This window comes from Ammodytes marinus, assembly GCF_949987685.1.
Source record: "Ammodytes marinus genome assembly, chromosome: 8".
In the NCBI taxonomy this organism is placed as follows: domain Eukaryota; kingdom Metazoa; phylum Chordata; class Actinopteri; order Uranoscopiformes; family Ammodytidae; genus Ammodytes; species Ammodytes marinus.
Window position 1 is genome coordinate 6,120,863 of NC_137212.1, and position 18,053 is coordinate 6,138,915.

At 39.7% G+C, this 18,053-nt stretch overlaps 2 protein-coding genes across 3 annotated transcripts in view; one reads left to right on the plus strand and one right to left on the minus strand.

Moving 5' to 3' along the window:
- The window catches only part of dock7 (dedicator of cytokinesis 7), a 69,128-nt gene that overhangs the window by 17,885 nt on the left and 33,190 nt on the right, over window positions 1-18,053 (plus strand). Inside the window, exons 15-23 of one of the 2 annotated variants that reach the window (XM_080032051.1) lie at window positions 10,176-10,293; window positions 10,585-10,655; window positions 13,106-13,244; window positions 13,689-13,790; window positions 14,026-14,112; window positions 15,279-15,510; window positions 16,250-16,414; window positions 16,616-16,636; window positions 17,797-17,966. In XM_080032051.1, coding sequence (XP_079888177.1) covers window positions 10,176-10,293; window positions 10,585-10,655; window positions 13,106-13,244; window positions 13,689-13,790; window positions 14,026-14,112; window positions 15,279-15,510; window positions 16,250-16,414; window positions 16,616-16,636; window positions 17,797-17,966 — 1,105 coding nt within the window. The remainder of the gene's footprint in view (window positions 1-10,175; window positions 10,294-10,584; window positions 10,656-13,105; window positions 13,245-13,688; window positions 13,791-14,025; window positions 14,113-15,278; window positions 15,511-16,249; window positions 16,415-16,615; window positions 16,637-17,796; window positions 17,967-18,053) is intronic. The other variant, XM_080032052.1, reaches the window with a different exon arrangement.
- On the minus strand, window positions 1,273-5,481 carry angptl3 (angiopoietin-like 3). Its single transcript, XM_080032053.1, has 7 exons — window positions 4,861-5,481; window positions 4,115-4,225; window positions 3,793-3,904; window positions 3,541-3,654; window positions 2,999-3,094; window positions 1,916-2,188; window positions 1,273-1,485 (listed from the first exon to the last, which is right to left on the minus strand). Exons 1-7 carry the CDS (start codon window positions 5,395-5,397, stop codon window positions 1,301-1,303), a joined length of 1,428 nt encoding a protein of 475 aa, XP_079888179.1. The 5' UTR covers window positions 5,398-5,481; the 3' UTR covers window positions 1,273-1,300.

Genomic DNA, 18,053 nt, shown 5'->3' on the forward strand with positions numbered 1-18,053 from the left:
GATTTGGTTCAATACAAAGTTACAAATCAACACACTGTACACACAGTAACGTTATATAGTCATTTGTTGACAATTTTTTATTTTGTTTTCATAAATATTTTTAGCACATATTGTCATGGAGACGTGTTACTATGAGAGAGTACAGTTATGTTGTAATAATGGACAAGAGTCAATATGACTCAATAACATATGAAATACACAGAAAATATGTTTTTCTAACAATACCAGCATATAGCATGAACATGGTTTAAATACTTTACAGGAGTACAAAAAGAAAACATGAAAAACATGAAAAAACTACTTCAGTGCACTTCCAAAGCTTAATATATCTAACTTTTTTTTGTGTTTTTGACTACCGACATGGATCCCACTTTGTACATTCCCCCTCCCCTTGAAACTACGGGTAAAGCAGTTTAAAATTCCCAAGGAAAAAAGCCTTCATTGGAAAGAAAAAAAAGTCACCAATTCAGTGTTTCTCTTGAAGCCTGATATAATGAGCATGCTTTTGTTGGTATTTGTGCCTGTAGCTGCTTGGAACATTCAACAATTTCACTTTACAAAGATAAAACCAAATTTAAAATAGCTTAGCTGACATACAAGTAGGCACATATACACTTAGGTTTACTGAAAATATTTTGTTTCTACTGCGTTACTACTGTGACGTTTTGCCTCCAGCAGTAAATTAGGTCACTGTGATGTGGATCCACATTTCCACTTTGCAAGTGATAGCAGATGTTGCATAATGTCAACTGTCCCTTCTGGAGCGGCATGCCCAATAGGTTAACGACCTGCTGTGACATGCTTGTTTGATCATTGTGACAGTTCAGCATTTTGTTTGATTTGTGAAAATGTTTGGCTGGTTATCTGTTTCGTCAGCACTGGTCTCTGGGTAAACAGTGGAAGGAGGTAATCGGCTAAATGTTGTAGATAAACTTAAAGGTGCTACGAGGAACTTTTAAATATTTCGGAAACAGTCTAATTTTTTCCTCTGATTATCATGAATTACATGTAACAGCAAACGAGACCATCAGTGCAAAGAATGCTATTTTTATTTAGTTTTTGTTTATGCCTTTGTCTGGGTACGTTCACCCAGGAACAACAGCTGGCGTAGTAAAAACACTACCGCTTTTGTCCAAAGGGGGTGAGTGAATTAACACAAACTTTAAGTTCCTCGGAGCACATTTAAAAACTCTGTGTCATATAGACATATGTAACTTTTTCGGCTAAGCTATTCGATATTAATCAATGTTTGTAAAAAATGCCAGTAGTGTAGTCAGAAGAGGTATATGCCTTGCAGGGCTCAGTTGGAGCTCTGAACAGTAGTTGCTGGTCGTACAGTGATCTGGATGGTCTTGAGGGCAAACGAAGGCCCGGTGCCAGACTTCCAGTGAATGCCCTTCCGTCTCATAGAGCGTCCCTTTGCCCTCAACCACCAATACCTTCCGTTAAGGTTGTTCTCTCCACAGCTGTTGAACCACCAACCACCTGCCAAGGGATCATGATAAGACACATTATGTTAAAGCCCCTGTAAACCCCAAATCCACAAAATCCTTCTAACTTTGTAATTCAGGGAGTTAGTTGCATGATAGTAAAGCATCTGAGAAAAAGAGTTGGGCATATTTATCAATCCAAATAAAAGATTGTCATTTAAGTTTGATAAACTTTACAGAAATGCGGTTTAGAGGAGGTGGGCTATGCTCTGGTTCTTATGACACACTTAGTCTTTTGAGCCAATCACAGCACTTCTCTGCTCAAACGTTAATAATAAATAAAAAACAATGGCTGCCTGCCACCATGCAGAACGTTTGATACGGCCACACTAGACAGTAAAACAGCTTCTCATTATTTTGTTTATGGCTATGATGTTGATACAGGTCACAACTTGTGCTGAATTGGCTTTGTATAACTAACTTACCTGTGTGATTGCGAGCGCAGTGGGAGTTCCGGTGGTTGTCATTTTTTCTGTCTTTAGTTGAGAATCTCATGCCGGTGCTGTTGGCCATGGCGTCGGGCAGGTCACCAGAGAAATGGCTGACCTGAAGGGTGTAGCCCTTAGCGGCACCGTCCAGTAAGAAACGATACTCAGCCCAGTGCTTCTCCTCCTTCCAGTCCCCCACATCAATACGCAGGATGTAAACTCCCTGCTGTGTCAAGCTGTTGATCTTCTTTAAGCCAAGCCAGAAGTCTTCTGCAAAACACACAAGTCAGATTTTATATTCTTGGGATGTCCCATATATGGCAAGGCAAGGCAAGGCGTGTTTACTTATATGGCAATTTCATACACAAAGGCAATTCATATATATTTTCTTTGTATTTTTGCAACCTTGTTCATTTGCTAACCTTTAGTTTATTATGTCTCTTTTGTATCCTAAGTTTACAATTAATTTTAAATAGGAATTTCCTATACATTCCTAAACATTTTCAATACTTTTTTTCAATAAATTATCATTTTCAACTTTGTCAAGAATATGTGGCTTACACACAGTCATCTTTAATAGGTGCAGGCATGCATGTAAACTTGTTTACTTTGGCCTGCGGTGGAGTTTTCATGACTGCACAAAACTGGTATAATAATAGTTAGGTAGGGTGTGTAGTCGTTAAAGAAAATTGTAACCAAAATCCATGCCTGCAGGAGACTGTACTTTGGAACGTGGCATGACTGCACCTATCAGCTGCTGTCTGAGTCTGTGTGTGTGTGTGTGTGTGTGCGCTGCAGCTAAAGCTACAACTTGCACTGTACTCAGACAATAGAGGAAGTCACTTTGACAGTCTAAGGCTGATATGCAACAATAACAATTTCCTATGACCGGTATTTCAGGAAGTACTTGAATAAAGCACATCCCCTCACCAAAATAGCCTGCGCAGCTTAATGTTGTATTCAGTATTAAATGCTCGAGTGCTAGTCTTAAAAATGTAAAGCAAAATGTGATATATTTAGACCTAGGATTTAAACTATAGTAAAAGTGGTATATTTTAAAGTGAAAAAAAAAATACTTACTTTCCAGATCTCCAAAGCCTTTCTCATACTTGTTCCATGTCTGGTCAAAATCCACTGAACCATCGAGCCTGCGCTGAATGACCGTTGACCCCCCATCTATAGAATGGATAAGAAATATATGTCCAGTCAAGTCACTTTTCTAAAAGCAACACACAAACGTTTACACAAGGATCACGAAGCCTACTTGTGATAGGTTAAGTAAACAAGATAACTGCCAATGTATCTGGCCTTTACAGATAACCTGTACATGTGGCTATCTAGCTTGCTAACCTTTTCTTTTTTAAGTAAGTTTATTGATTTTCAGAGGGGTTGACAATTGAGAGAGCATTGCAAAAATATATACAACCCTCTTTTCCAACTTACTCTAAACACTGAACACATTCTGAACCCTTACCAATAGACCAAAAAAAATTACTTTTGATTTATTTCTTTAAATGTGTTTTGTTCATTGGAAATATGTTAACAAAAAACAATACTTCACCTTATAAATGACAGTTACATAGCCTATTTATATGAACTCAGATTGTTGCGGTCTCACCCACCTGGACCCATTTGGCAGTAAACATTGAACGGCTCCGATTGATTGGGCTTGATAACATAGATTCCACTGTTTGCCTCTCCTTTGTTAAACAACTCACTGCAGCCACTGGGGAAGTCTGAAACACAAAGAAAAAGAACATATGAATGCATACAAAGTTTCCCTCAGCTCTTGCAAATTTTATTTGAGGACATTTTATCATTCCCCCCCTGACCAACATTTTGACTAACTGTGAATACATTTGAAATAATTTTACCATTTGTGTCCAGGCCAGTTGAGTTCTCGTTCAGATATTCGAACATATCAGAAGCTGCGGAGTCTGAAGTCGTCGGCTTATCAATTGTATCTTGGAAGCTGTTGTCGCTTATCTGCAAGATAATGCAAATGATTCTGCGATGTTAAATTGTATTTTCAACCTTTGAAAAAAAAGCAGTTTCCCTCTCTCATATTCCTATCCCATTCCCATATACAGAAGAATTTGCATAGATAGTACCATACTAGATCCTCACAAATAGATTGCAAATGTTTGGTCTGCAAAGAGAAAATGTAGTGAAATATATTGACAAACAGTTTTGTACCTTTTCCTCCAGATTATTAATCTTCACTTTCTGAGTGTTGAGCTGGTCGTGCTGCTCGCTCACAGCTTTCAGCAGATTGGTGATTGTTTTCTCTTGCCCTTCAATCACCTCCTGAAAATGACATAATACAAACAAATGTCCATTATACCTCCATATTACATATACATAGGAAACCGTTTAAAGAATACCTGTTGAGTCACATGAATTGAAGAAATCACATTTGTTTCAGTGTTTTTTTCTTTGAGTGGAATAAATAATTTTCCTTATAACAGAATGAAATATAAGAGATTATAAATCAAGCCAAATTGTAGAACACACAAATGATTTTGTAATGGGTAAAGTTGATTTCCTTCTGCCAATAAACATGTGTGCAGTTCTGTAGCCCACATACAGTCTTTTGACAACTTCTAAGTGGAGCTGGACACTTTGATCAAAACTCGTTACTGAAATAAATCATCACATCATCGTCATACGAAGATAGTTTTATCACATAAGCTTGTTCTAGGCCCAATGCTCTTGGCAACTAATATAAAGAAATAACTTAAATGGTAAGTAAGTTGCTGTCATCCAAATATTATAGTTGATTAAATGCATCTCCAGTCTCCATTGTTGACTTGATTTGAGTGAAAAAGTTTTTATTTGCTAACCTACAACTTATTTTGGCGTGCACACAATCCTTCACTAACTGATGCAATGTTAAATAACGCACTTAGAAAAAATGTAATCATCCCGTCTTCATTGCTTACCTTGAGTGTTATAATTTCCCCGAGCTGGTCTGCGGGCACCATGCTCTGCGACAGCCCCTTAAGCCTGTCCTCGAGGTTCCCCACTTTGCTCTGCAGCTGCATGCGCTCCTGCAGTATATTGTTGATCTTCGAGTTGATTTCCAGCGACAGATTCCGGATCTCCTCGTTGTTGGCCTTCAAGAAATTGGTGGTTTTCTTCAGCTCCTCCTCCTCCTCCTTGATCTCCGAGGTTACCACCGTGAGCTGGTTGAAAGAGCGGTCGAAAATGTTCAACTTTTGGAAGATGTCGTTGATTTGGCTCTTGGTCTTGTGCACAAACTCCCGCAAACTCTGGCCGAGTTGAAGAAGGCCATTGGCGAGCAGACGAACATCATCCAACATTGCAAAACGCGACTTCGCCTCGGTCGGGCTCGGCACTGTTGTCAAGGCGTGGGAGGGTATCGTAGGGTATTCTTCTCTACCTGCGGATTTCAGAGAGCCAGCAGAAGCGGCGGAGATAGCTAGTAGCGTCAGCAACAGGCAAGATATCAGCTTCATCGTGACTTTTTCCTTATCCAATCCTGGGACAGTGGAATATTTTCTAACACCCCCAATCCACTTCTCTTGTGTTCCTCTACTTTGCGCTCCTCTCAACACTCCCCCTCTCTGCCTAGAACCTTCTGTAGACGTCCCTTTGCTGTTTTAAATGTTGTGAGAGCAGTCGGACGGCCTGGCTGTGTTATATACTGCCCCTCTCAGTAGAGGAGGGGTGTGTGTGGGTGTGTGTGTGGGTGTGTTTGTGTGTGTGTGTGGGATTAGCTGATCATTAAAGCCTACTATGTTTTAGCTCAGTACCCTGCCTACCTTCTCCCAAATCCCCCCCCCCCTCGACGAGCCCTCCCTCTCCTGAACAAACAAATCACAGCAGTGAGCAAATGACATATGCCCCTCGCCCCCCCCCCCCATACACACACACACACACACACACACACACAAACCCTACTAGCTATTTAACCCCAATCCCCTCTCCATACCACACCCCTAGCCCTGGTCTACCCATCTGTGCTGCTAGCAGCGGCTTTAGCTGATCAGCAGAAAAACCAACAATGGCCATCGCAGGTTTTTTTTGATTGATCGTCAGTCTGATCAATCTCAAACCCTTATAACCCCCGCACACTTTGCTGTGATTGATAATGCCAGGTGTAATTAATACTCCTGGCTCTGATTTAGGGCGCTGCTGAATCAGCCTAGTAGCAGGCTCTGCTCCTCTGTTTGCGTGGGTAGGGGAGGGGGCTAGTCTGTCATCTTGAGCCAGGGTTTTTAGCTTGTGGGCGTGAATGATGCTAGCCAGTATGGACAGTGTGTACTCATCATCTCGGTTTTTATTGCCCTGCGTTGTAATTTTTCTTCAAAGTTTGTCATGCCTTGTGTGATATATTTTCTCCAATGCCACCAGATATGAACTGGAGAATATATGGTTTGATGATTAGCTTGCAGCTTTTTAAAGGGTCATGCCTGTGTGTGTGTGTGTGTGTGTGTGTGTGTGTGTGTGTGTGTGTGTGTGTGTGTGTGTGTGTGTGTGTGTGTGTGTGTGTGTGTGTGTGTGTGTGTGTGTGTGTGTGTGTGTGTGTTTGCGTGTTTGCGTGTTTGCGTGTGTGTGTGTGTGTGTGTGTGTGTGCGCCTGTGTGTGTGCGTCTGTGTGTTTGCGCTGCCGAGTCCTGGCGTAAAGAGACCATCTTTATGGGGAATGTCTTAGTAAGTTGTTTCACGGCAGACTTGCAATGTTGGTGAAATATGTCCACTTTTAGCCAGAGAGGGGGAGGAGGAAACTAATCAGCCAAATGACTTGGTGTACTGTAGTATTTGATTGGAAAAGTAAATATTTATGCTTTTGGCACTTAATGCTGTGTGGTTTCCAGCCCCCTCAGTAAGTCTGTCCTGTTATATAGTGCGGAAAATACCTTTTAGACCAGTGGTTCTCAATTATTTTCTGTCATGCCTGTCTGTCTGTCATGAAAACATTTCTGTCCCCTAGGGGGGCTAGGGGACAGAAATGTTTTCGCGCCCCCCATAAATTGAAATACTATTGAGAACCTGCTAATATTTATTTATTTATCTGTACACTGTATGAGTTTCTGGCAAGAGCATTCTGCATACAATCACCTTATTATCAAATTAGATAACAAAAATTAGCTGAGATAACTTCTGCAGCAAAAAAAATCAAAGTTCAGTTTATTAGCTCAATTTGTAACATTTAAACAAGACTGCTCAGTCTGTGTGAATCTCAGGACAGAGAAACAAGAGCAAATTATTTTCATTGCATTTCATTCAAAACATTTTTAAACTGTAAACATAGTTAAGGTGGTGTTTTTTATTATTATAGGCCAATAGGCCTTCTGTGATGAGACAACCAATAATTCATTAATGTTATTATTAGTCTACTTGCTTGATTTCTTTTTAAATAGCCTACAGAGACACTTGGAGACACATGTGGACATTTATTTACTGCAAATCGCGGCCTTTCGCGCGGATATGACCATACACAAGCACACATCGCTTGCTAGCACTAAAAAAAAAAAAAAGAAAAAAAACATTTTTTATTTTTTTTGGTCAGTTGGAAATCAAGGCAGCCCGCGTCCCCCCCTGACAACTCACGGCGCCCCCCCAGGGGGGCGCGCCCCACCATTTGAGAAGCACTGTTTTAGACTGAATAATTGCTATGTCATGCAATCATATGCCTTTTTTGGCTTAGCTTATAATTGGTTCTGGTTCATACAGGCAAGTTTATATTGAAGATGTCCTGTTGGTAACTTTCACTATTTACTTTTTGAATGGTATGTTTTCATTGGTCAGCATATCAGTCACTTTGTATGGCAAATTAAAAGCGTATTACATGGTTATAGAAGATGTACATAGTAACACATAGCAGAATTTACTGAAATATAATATTTCTCCCATCGCCTCAAGCTATGATTCCAAATTTAAAAATGTTAAGACCTTGGCTGTTACTACAGCTATTTACAGTTATATGGGTGAATTAGCTCACTTCTCAGTTATGAGGTATGCCCCCTAACAGAGCGCAAATAAACGGTCCTATGGAAAAAACAAACAAATTTGGCCAAGGATTGAGTGAATGTGGCTGGTATTTGCTCCATCAGCATAAAGCTGGTAATGATATTCAATTCCCCTCATGCCAACACAGTCAGTGGTTAGCTCTGCTGGGGCCTTCCCCTGTAGAGCTGGCATGTTCTACCCGGTGTATGCCCAAGTTCAAATTTTACTCAATAAATGACCATAGAAACATGGCACTGACCCACCTCAGCAATCATTTAAAATAATGTCCAATGTGTCCACTACTATCTTTGTTTTAATAGTTTGAGAATTGTAGTTTGATTCCAATTTTTGTTTGCTGTGTCTGTAGCTAGCTATACTGATTATTTTCGTGCATACTATAGTTATTCCTGTGATATTGTTGTGGTACCCTTTTCTAGCCATTGTAAGTCTATGCATTGATGACCTTTTTATTTGACCTCTGGTTGGGAGGCCTGCTCTGGTAACGTGCAGTGAGTCAGTCTTTTGTTCCTGGGTTGGATGGTGTGGATACCTTTCACCATCGCCCCATCCTTTGTTATTTACAGGGGAAAACAAAGTCATGTTCACTCACTATTGTAGCACCAATGTTTTCACCATATTGATTTACAGGAAATATGTGCAAAATGTGTGTTAACTGGACCATGAGTTAAGTTAAGACATTTCAAAATTTGACCATAGTTCTATCACTTTATATATTTGAGTTTTTTAAATTTTTTGTTTTAGTGTTCACATCTCATTTAAAAGGCAGACTTAATATGATAAACTTTATTCCAGACTCAGGTGGTCCATATAAAATACACATAAAACACAGACAATACAAAACAAACAAACACAAACAAGTATAGGGTTAAAACACATACAGGCATCTATGCCAGTGCTTCCAGGAGTCAGACAGATATTTTGTGTCACTTTGTGCAGGTACGGCTAGGGCCATAATGACTCCATTCTTTGACTGGTTAAGTTGACACATAAAACTGTAAATAAACTTTCTAAGGACAGCATGAAAAGTGGGCACATAACTGCTTAAAAACATATGTACTCAACACTCCTTCTCTGTAGGCTCTCCCAGCCTATTGGTGAGAAGCATATGCTGATCTATGTAAAATCAATAAACAATACCTTTATCCATCTATATAGCCTCTGGGTTCAAAATGGCGAAGATGAGTAGCTGAGAGTTTATTTGGAAACTTGTAAAGTCAAGTCATTTTAGGGTCAATTTCAGTTCAGCCCACTTTAAAGCTGCCATTAAACCTGTTAGAACATGCTAGAATGAGGGAGAGATTATATTCCCACGCTTCCCTGTCAGTTGTGGTTCCAGCTGTGGTCTCTGTGGGGCCGTCACTACGTCACTGCGGTTTGTCAGCTGATCCCGGGTCACTTTGTACTTCCATCCTCCCCCCCCCCCCCCCCCCTTCACAACAGTACAACCAGTGTATTTGACAGCACAGTCACTTTGCTGCCAAGTTTGGAGGCAGAATCACAAACAACACCCGTCATACAGTTTATTTCAGGAGAAAGTTTGCTAGCATTTTAAAGGTGGAGTCAGTGATTCTGGAGAAAATCACTTTTGGTCAAAATCAGGATTTCAAGATTTTTTCCGGGTTTTGTTTGACAGATATTCACTGATTTTGACTAAAAAAGTGATTTTGACAACAAGCGTTCTCCAGAATCGCTGACTCCACCTTTAATGTCATCTGTATAATTTACACAATGGTAATGCTTTTTGGTGATCCTCACACAACCGTCAAGTACCTTTTAAGTTTGTGTTTCACCTTCTAGAGGGGTCTATCCTGTAACTTTCAAAACATTTTTGGTGTGATTATGACATTGTTTGTCATAATCATTTTCATCTAACATTTTACACAGATGGTATCCCTATGCAATGAGTCAAACTCTCCACCCCCTGTCCTTCCACTTAATGTTTTTGTTTTTTAAACTTTTGGTAGCAGGTCTCATTGTTGTTGACAGGCCAAGCCTACGTTTTTAACCAATTAGAAGATGGTTTACCTACTCTGGTGGCCTTGCCCTCTTGAATCTAATCTGATGCAATAATAACGTAACTGGGTCAATCACTTTCAAAAAGACTTGGTCTAGATATCAGAGTAAGAGATCAGGGGTCAGGTTCTACATATTTTTTATTCACTGATTTTGTCAAAAAGTGACACCCAGAGAGTTTTATACATTTGCTACATGACATAAATTTTGATGTGCCTTTGTCCTCTGTGTTTGTGTGTGTCTTCTAGGAACCTGCTGTATGTGAACGCTCAGAGTCTTAACTTCGCCAACCGCCAAGGCTCCGCTCGCAACATCACCGTCAAAGTGCAATTTATGAATGGAGAGGATCCAAGCAACGCAATGCCGGTACGCCCTTATGAGGAGTTATTAGATATAAGGACAAAAATGCTGTTTTTTAGTGGATCTTAGTCTATTCTGCCATTTTATCTATATGTGTTATTATGTTGACAACTATTGATTTTGGAATAATTAATTAAAATATATTGAAATTTAGTGGTGGTATAAAAAAAGCTGTACAATCTAACAGTAATGCATTATCTACAGCTGTGTGCATGTCCTCCATACATGTTGACAAATAGTCATAATTCATCCTAACTTGGCTTTATGACGTCATAAATGTTAAAATTTATCCCCCAGGTGATATTTGGGAAGTCCAGCTGTTCAGATTTCGCTAAAGAAGCCTATACTGCGGTGGTGTACCATAATAGGTGAGTTCTTTGTCTGTTGGCGTCCTTTGGTTACAATAGTCTCTATATCGTGCTGCATGCGAACTATACTATACACAAATATCCCAAAAACAATAATGCATTTTCATTCAGTCCAGCAGTTATCAGAATTACAATATTAAAGGTGGAGTCAGCGATTCTGGAGAATGCTTGTTGTCAAAATAACTTTTTATCAAAAATAGTAAATATCTTCTCAAATCTTCTACCTGTACGTACTTTTTGCTCTGAAAGAAAATCTGGTGTTAATACACAGTCTAGGCTCTGTAAACCAGTGTGTACACTAAGGGTATGTAAACAAAGGGGGCCACCGCAGCTAGCAGCATGCCTGTTTACAGAGCCTAGGCTGTGTATTAACACCAAATTGTCAAAGGAATACTTCACCCATACGGAACCAGCGTTCTATCATTATAAAATAACTATTATAATAATAATAATATAATATAATGAATGAGGTTTTTCTTCCCTCAGTCTTCCCTTAGTCTTCCCTTGGCCCAGCTGTCCTGTTATTCTTGACCCTTACTGTGATGTCACAGTAAGGAAACTGTAGGGTTAGACAGTGAGACCATAAAACACTCTTTCTGCCTTTTCTCAGGCTAAGATGATCTAATTTCAATTTTATTTGCATATTTATACTAAATAGGATCTCCGAGTTCAATACACCTTCATATTCCAACCGGTGAAGTAGGCCTTTAACTTCAGTTCACACACATTCCGAACAGGTTGCGGATCATAAGGAGATATTCACTGATTTTGATAACAAATGATTTTAACAACAAGCGTTCTCCAGAATCGCCGGCTCCACCTTTATTGATGTGATGACATCTATGGTCAGTGTTTTGTTAACTGTGAGGTCTGCAAGTCTGAGTCTGATTCTTAGCTAAACAAAACAAACTCAATCCACAAACATTGTCCATCAATATAAACATCCCCGTGTACACCTTTGATGGCATTCCTCAAAGACTAAGTTGAATCAGCCATCTGGATATTGTCAAGTGGTGTCCTTGGCCCAAGTTTCTCCCATCTGTACATAGGAGCTGAGGGGTCTCTAATATTTTATCACCACTATTAGAAAGTACTTTACGACATCCATCCGTTCGTCATTTGTCACTCAGGGGTCACACGTTCAAGGCTAGAATTAATCAACCTGTGAATAATGTACCACTGTGGCCGGGACAGTCGTGCATCGGGGGCTTAATCAAAAGCCTTAGGAGTGCTTGTAAGGTAATGGCCAATTACAGTCTTCATTTCACTCAGAAAATGGCACAATATTTCTCTTTGTCAAAAGTCTTCAGGGAACATATGAAGAGAACCTGATGAACAATGAAAGAAAATTTATCTTTTATTAGAAATGGTTTGTGATCTGGAAAAAAAAGTGCTCTTTATATTGTTTCTCCTTGAGGATTTTTCTTTGTTCTGCTCAATATACAACATGTTTTTTTCCCAATAGAACTACAGGCCCTTCTGTGACCTTTTTAAAGCAGTTGTTGTAATATCCAATTTTAAGGTGATCCTAGTTTGTTACTGAGAACTGGCCTTTTGAGTTTCCTCCTTAGTTACTGTAAATAGATTAGCTGTTATAAGTGATATTTAATTCATTTTTAGATCAAGTAACTTACACTTATGAATCCCTGTTTGTCTGTTTTGTCTGTCCAAATTTATGAATCTAGCTAGAATATTAGAGCATGGTGAAAACTTCTCAATACTTTTCAAGAAAAGAGTTGTGTTAAAGTCTTTTTGGAAAAGCAATGGCCAGACCCTATAGTAATGACAGACTTGCACCCATTTGGAAATCACGTTATGTGGAGTGCAATCCAGTATTGAGGAGGCACTGACCACATATGCAATCAGTAGAGCAAAACAGTTCAACCTTCATAGACTTCCAATGGGTCACCATTACACTGTTGACTAAAGCCAGACATTGTTTTGGTTACATAAAGGGCCGGTTTCACAGACATGGATTAAGCCTAGTCCTGGACTAAATGGAATTTTGAATGGAGATTGTCCATTGAAAGTACAATTTAGTCCAGAACTAGGCTTAATCCATGTCTGTGAAACCGGCCCAAAGTGTTCAGGCAATGTGGCGATCCGTAGTCAATATAGATATAATTAGAACTCTGGTCTGGTTTAGCCCGAATGACATTGAGATGGCAGCCTGACGCATATTGCCTGTCGATGTACTATATAATCTGTTTTGGGTGATTGTCCTTTCTAATCTGTTTATATATTGAATAAAAACAGCTTTTTAACACTATTATTGAAGAGTGAGAATTGTTTCATATTATTATAATTTACTTTGAATGAGTGCAAGCTGTATTTCCTACATGTAAAAATAATGCAAAATACATTAAAAGAACAAGACCAACAACAACACAGTATTAACTGAAGCATACTCTTATTTAATCCTAACCGTTCTCCACTCCACTTTTCCCCAGGTCCCCAGACTTCCATGATGAAGTGAAGATCAAGCTGCCTGCCTCTCTGTCAGACCACCACCACATTCTGTTCACCTTCTACCACGTCAGCTGTCAGCAGAAGCAGAACACACCTCTGGAGACTCCTGTGGGATACACGGTAGGTTTACAGACACTGGTTCACATACGTTTTTTGTTGATGTTGTTTGCAGCTATTTGTACTCACAATTGCAATCTCCATGCAGTCATAAGGTGTCAACTTACCGGTAGATGTCTTCATACACAAGTGTATTTCAAACAGTTAGGCTGATTATCTCAGTCTTTCTTGATTTTCATGCAGCACACATAGCATTTTAGCCAAATATGAAAACGAATACATTAAGAATATGAACCTTAATGAAAAGAGTTTGTTTGTTTTCTGTATCTCATTTTAGCGTCTTTGTGTGTGTATTGGTTTCTGCATTTTGAGTATTTTGTATTTTTGCATTTTTATAAAGCAACTTTGAGTGTCTAGAAAAAGCGCTATTTACAGTAAATCCCATCAATTATTATTATATCTATTATCATTTTCTGTTATTCTATATTTCCCCCCCTGTGTCTGCAGTGGATCCCCATGCTGCAGAATGGACGTCTGCGGACGGGACACTTCTGTCTGCCCGTGTCTCTGGAAAAACCACCTCAATCCTACTCTGTTCTCTCACCAGATGTAAGACACTTTCTTTTATTCAAATGTTTTTTAAGTATGCATTTTTCAATTAAACTATGACAAAGGTATTAATTAAGTAAGGATATATTTTAAACCTTGCAGCTCTTGCTTTGAGTAATGTTTTATTCAGGGAAAAGAATTGTGCTACATTGTGCATTCATTTTCAATGTTTGTTAAATTAAAATTTTGCCAATACAGCATTTACTTTATTTGCTCTGGTGTTGTTGTACTTCAGGTTCCTCTCCCAGGGATGAAGTGGGTGGACAACCATCGAGGAGTATTTAATGTGGATGTGGTCACCGTGTCAACAATCCACACGCAGGTAACAATATCTATACAGCAGTTTTAGAGTGGAATTAAACTCCATGACCTCTCATTCGCTTACCGTGTCAAGTATTCCCTGTTGTTATAATCTGTATATATTTAAACATAAGGAATGTGCTGCTGTACAATTAAAATATTATTTCTACGTTTCCAAACTGGAATGAAGAACAGTTTTATTGTCATTTCAGTTGCCAGAGAATTATCCCATAAGCATCACATAAAGCTTAGAATTAAAAATTTCAACAGAAAAAAAACACAGTGTATATTTTTTCCGCATTTAGACCCTAAGTCCTTTCCAGCACCAGTTCATTAGTGGGTGAAGCTCGCCTCTCCTGTAATTTACTGTGGTCTGCTCCAACACACACACACACACACACACACACACACACACACACACACACACACACACACACACACACACACACACACACACACACTTGTTACCATCTCTCTGTGTGTGTGGACTGGGGGTGCGGAGTGCTTGACTGTGGTCCCTAGGAGCCTAACTGCCACTAATGTGCTCATAAATCAACTGTTGCTGGCGCAGATTAGACGTGCTGGATAACTGCTGTGTTCTTGTGGCAATGTTTCGTTTTGTGGTTTCCACTCGTTGAGCCAACTTGAAAGACGAGTGGGTTCCAAGTGGGTTCCATGCTTACTGTAGTTTGTCGACTCTCTTCCCCCATTTTTTTCTTCTAATTCAACTTTACCTAACTTTAAATAGTGCGTAACTTTTTCATATAAATGAATGATGTCACAATCGAGCCATCGCCAAACGAGATGACACAAAATAAAAATAAAAATCCCAAAAAGTGCCCAAGAAGTGTTTCACTTGTTGATTCTGCTGCTTAGAAAAAACCTGGACGTACAGCAGAAGGAACATAATCCATGCGCGATCACTGACGGCTTACCTCATGTAGATGCGCCGACAGCGTTGTTGTTATTACTCAGAATTCCTCATGGGGGCGGCAGAAGTTACGCACTGTTGCTTTAACACTGTTTAAAAAAATTATAATTATCTTCTGATCTTTTTACATCCATCTCTTTTAATAACCCCATTCCCTGCGTTTTCTTGTATTTCGTTTGCCAACAAATTTCTCACTATATGTTACCCTAACCCCTCCCCTATCCCTCTCTGTCCCCTTCCCATTTACCCCCGTCCAGGACCAGTATCTAGATAAGTTCTTTGCGTTGGTGCATGCGCTGGACGAGCACATGTTTCCGGTGCGTATCGGAGACATGCGCATCATGGAGAACAACCTGGAGACGGAGCTGAAGGCCAGCATCGCAGCACTCAACTCCTCCCAGCTGGAGCCCGTGGTCCGCTTCCTCCATCTGCTGCTGGACAAACTGGTGGCACTGGTGGTCAGGCCGCCTGTCATCGCCGGGCAGATCGGTAGGATATGTTACACGTCAATAAATAGCCAGGTATCAGGGAGGATATTACTCAGCAATGTTCTTTTTGCTACTTTTTTTTATGTTTATACATTTTTTTATTTGGTTAAGAAACAATGAAAATGGAGAACTGTCTTACTTCCTGTAAAATGTAACATGATTGATCCTCCAATAAATAAATAAAAATTGTCAGGGATCAGACATTAGTTTTCGAACAGTTTAGGGGCTGATGGTTAAGTTGTCAAGAAGAGTTAGGTATCAATTGTGCCATTTCAATTTAAGATTTTTTTTTATTCATAGAAATTATGATTTTACATCAAGGTTAAAAGTTTTCCTAAATGTGGTCATGCCAACAGCACTGTAATTTGCTACATAACTTATTGTTTTAAGCTCGGGTTTGTCACCACTGTATCTGCCTGCCAAGAAAGACAAATTCATTCATTATTGCAATGCCCTTTGTATTTTGCGCTGTCACTACCTACCACATACTAAATCTTAAAATAAACTTAAAGTGTTGTCTTAAACAATATTATGCACTTAAAAATTAAACTTATGTAAGGTCATGTAACGTGCCATCTGAATCAGTACACCCCAAAAAGTATTTGTATAGTTTATTTTGGTGGGCAAACCTGTTCATGCATTATATTGTAACTTTGTAGTATATGCACTGCTTTTAGTCCATGAGTGCCTTTTTGTAATTATGTCACTTTGTGTGTGTGTGTCTCTCTCTCTCTCTCCAGTGAATCTGGGCCAGGCGTCCTTTGAAGTCATAGCCTCCATAGTGAACCGCCTTCACAAATACCTGGACACCAGCCAGGACATGCACGGGCGCAACGGCCTGCTGTCCTCCTACGTCCACTACGTCTTCCGCCTGCCCAGCACCGACCCCAACACACCTTCCCCAGGTATCCTGCTGTCAAATACAGTTTGGCAGCAACTTCTATGTCTGTTTTTCAGTTTTCTCCTTACAGTATAAATTGACTTCATCCAACCCCCCTCAACTCACTGGTTGTCTATAATCAAACCTGCCTGCCATAATTTTTCTTTTTTTATCGTTTGCCTTTTACCCTCCTGCATCTATTTTGTCTTCTGCCTGCCGTACACAGACCCCAAATCATCCTTAACAGGTAGATATGGCCCATCACCACTGTCCATCTTAACCTGTGTGCAATTGTTCTTTCATCTAACATCAAAGTCACTTTCAGCTATTTTAAGGTAGAGTCAGCAATTCTGTTGAACGCTTGTTGTCAAAATCACTTTTTGTGAAAATCAGTGAATATGTCACCCTCTGCTACCTATCCGTGGGCTAAATAAACATACACACCCTAGGCTCTCTGAACTGGCATGTTGCTAGCTACGGTGGGCCCCTTCAATTTACATACCCTCTTTTACAAAAAAGTGATTTTGACTGCTGACTTTGCTGACTGCACCTTTAAGTAATATTCCATTTTGGTAGAGCTCTTCATGTGTGGTACATGATTTCCTGCAATTGTCCCATACTAGCTAATAAACCATCCACTGCTTATTGACATTGGTTTGCTGCTTCGAACCATAATCATTTATGAATATCCAAGTTTATGCAACTCTCACAAGTGAGTTCACATCATGCAAGATGGAAGTATCGTGTTAGGATACATTGGCTTTTTGATAAGAGGCATTTATTAATGATTGTTGTCAACATCACTTTTTGCCAATGTCAGTGAATATCTCTTCTCGATCCGCTACCTGTCCGTAATGTGTGTGCGCTGAATTTATTTTTGTGTTAAAGTTAATGCTCTGTGAAAGAGTATGTTGCTAGCTACTGTGGCCCCCTTTCTTTACATACCATTTAACAGAGCCAAGGCTGTGTGGATTTTTAGCAGATCATGAGGAGATATTAGAGAGATTTTGAAAACCATTTATTTCGACAACAATTGCTGACTCCACCTTTTTAAATGTGTGGATTGGGAGCAGAGTTAACATGGAACCATCATGTGACCTGACCTTGGCTTGGTAGTAGTAGTTCAGTAGTTATTCCCATCACATTCCAGTTGTCCCATACAAAGTCAATGTCAAAATTATTTCTATAGCACATTTAAAATCAGTTGACCAAAGTGCTGTACAAGATACAATACAAAAGAACATAAAAAATACATGAAAAAAAAAAATTAAGGGAGGAGTCTCGAAATCGCAACTTTTGTTAAAGGCCAATACAAAAAAATTAGTCTTTTTCAGCAACGTTTTAAACTGGTCAACTTTACAGGGATCCAGGTTATATTCATACCCCTCTCTCCTTGTATTGTCCCAGGCCCAGGAGGGTTGGGAGGCTCCATGCATTATGCCACCATGGCTCGCTCGGCTCAGAGACCCGCCAGCCTCAACCTCAACCGCTCCCGAAGCCTTAGCAACAGTAACCCTGACATCTCCGGAACACCCACCTCCCCTGACGACGAGGTCCGCGCCATCATAGGCAGCAAGGTAAGGGCCGTCTACGCTCATACATGAGCCTGGAAGTATTTTTAGAGTTTAATTGATTTTCTGTCAATAGGGGTAGAGAATATGTAC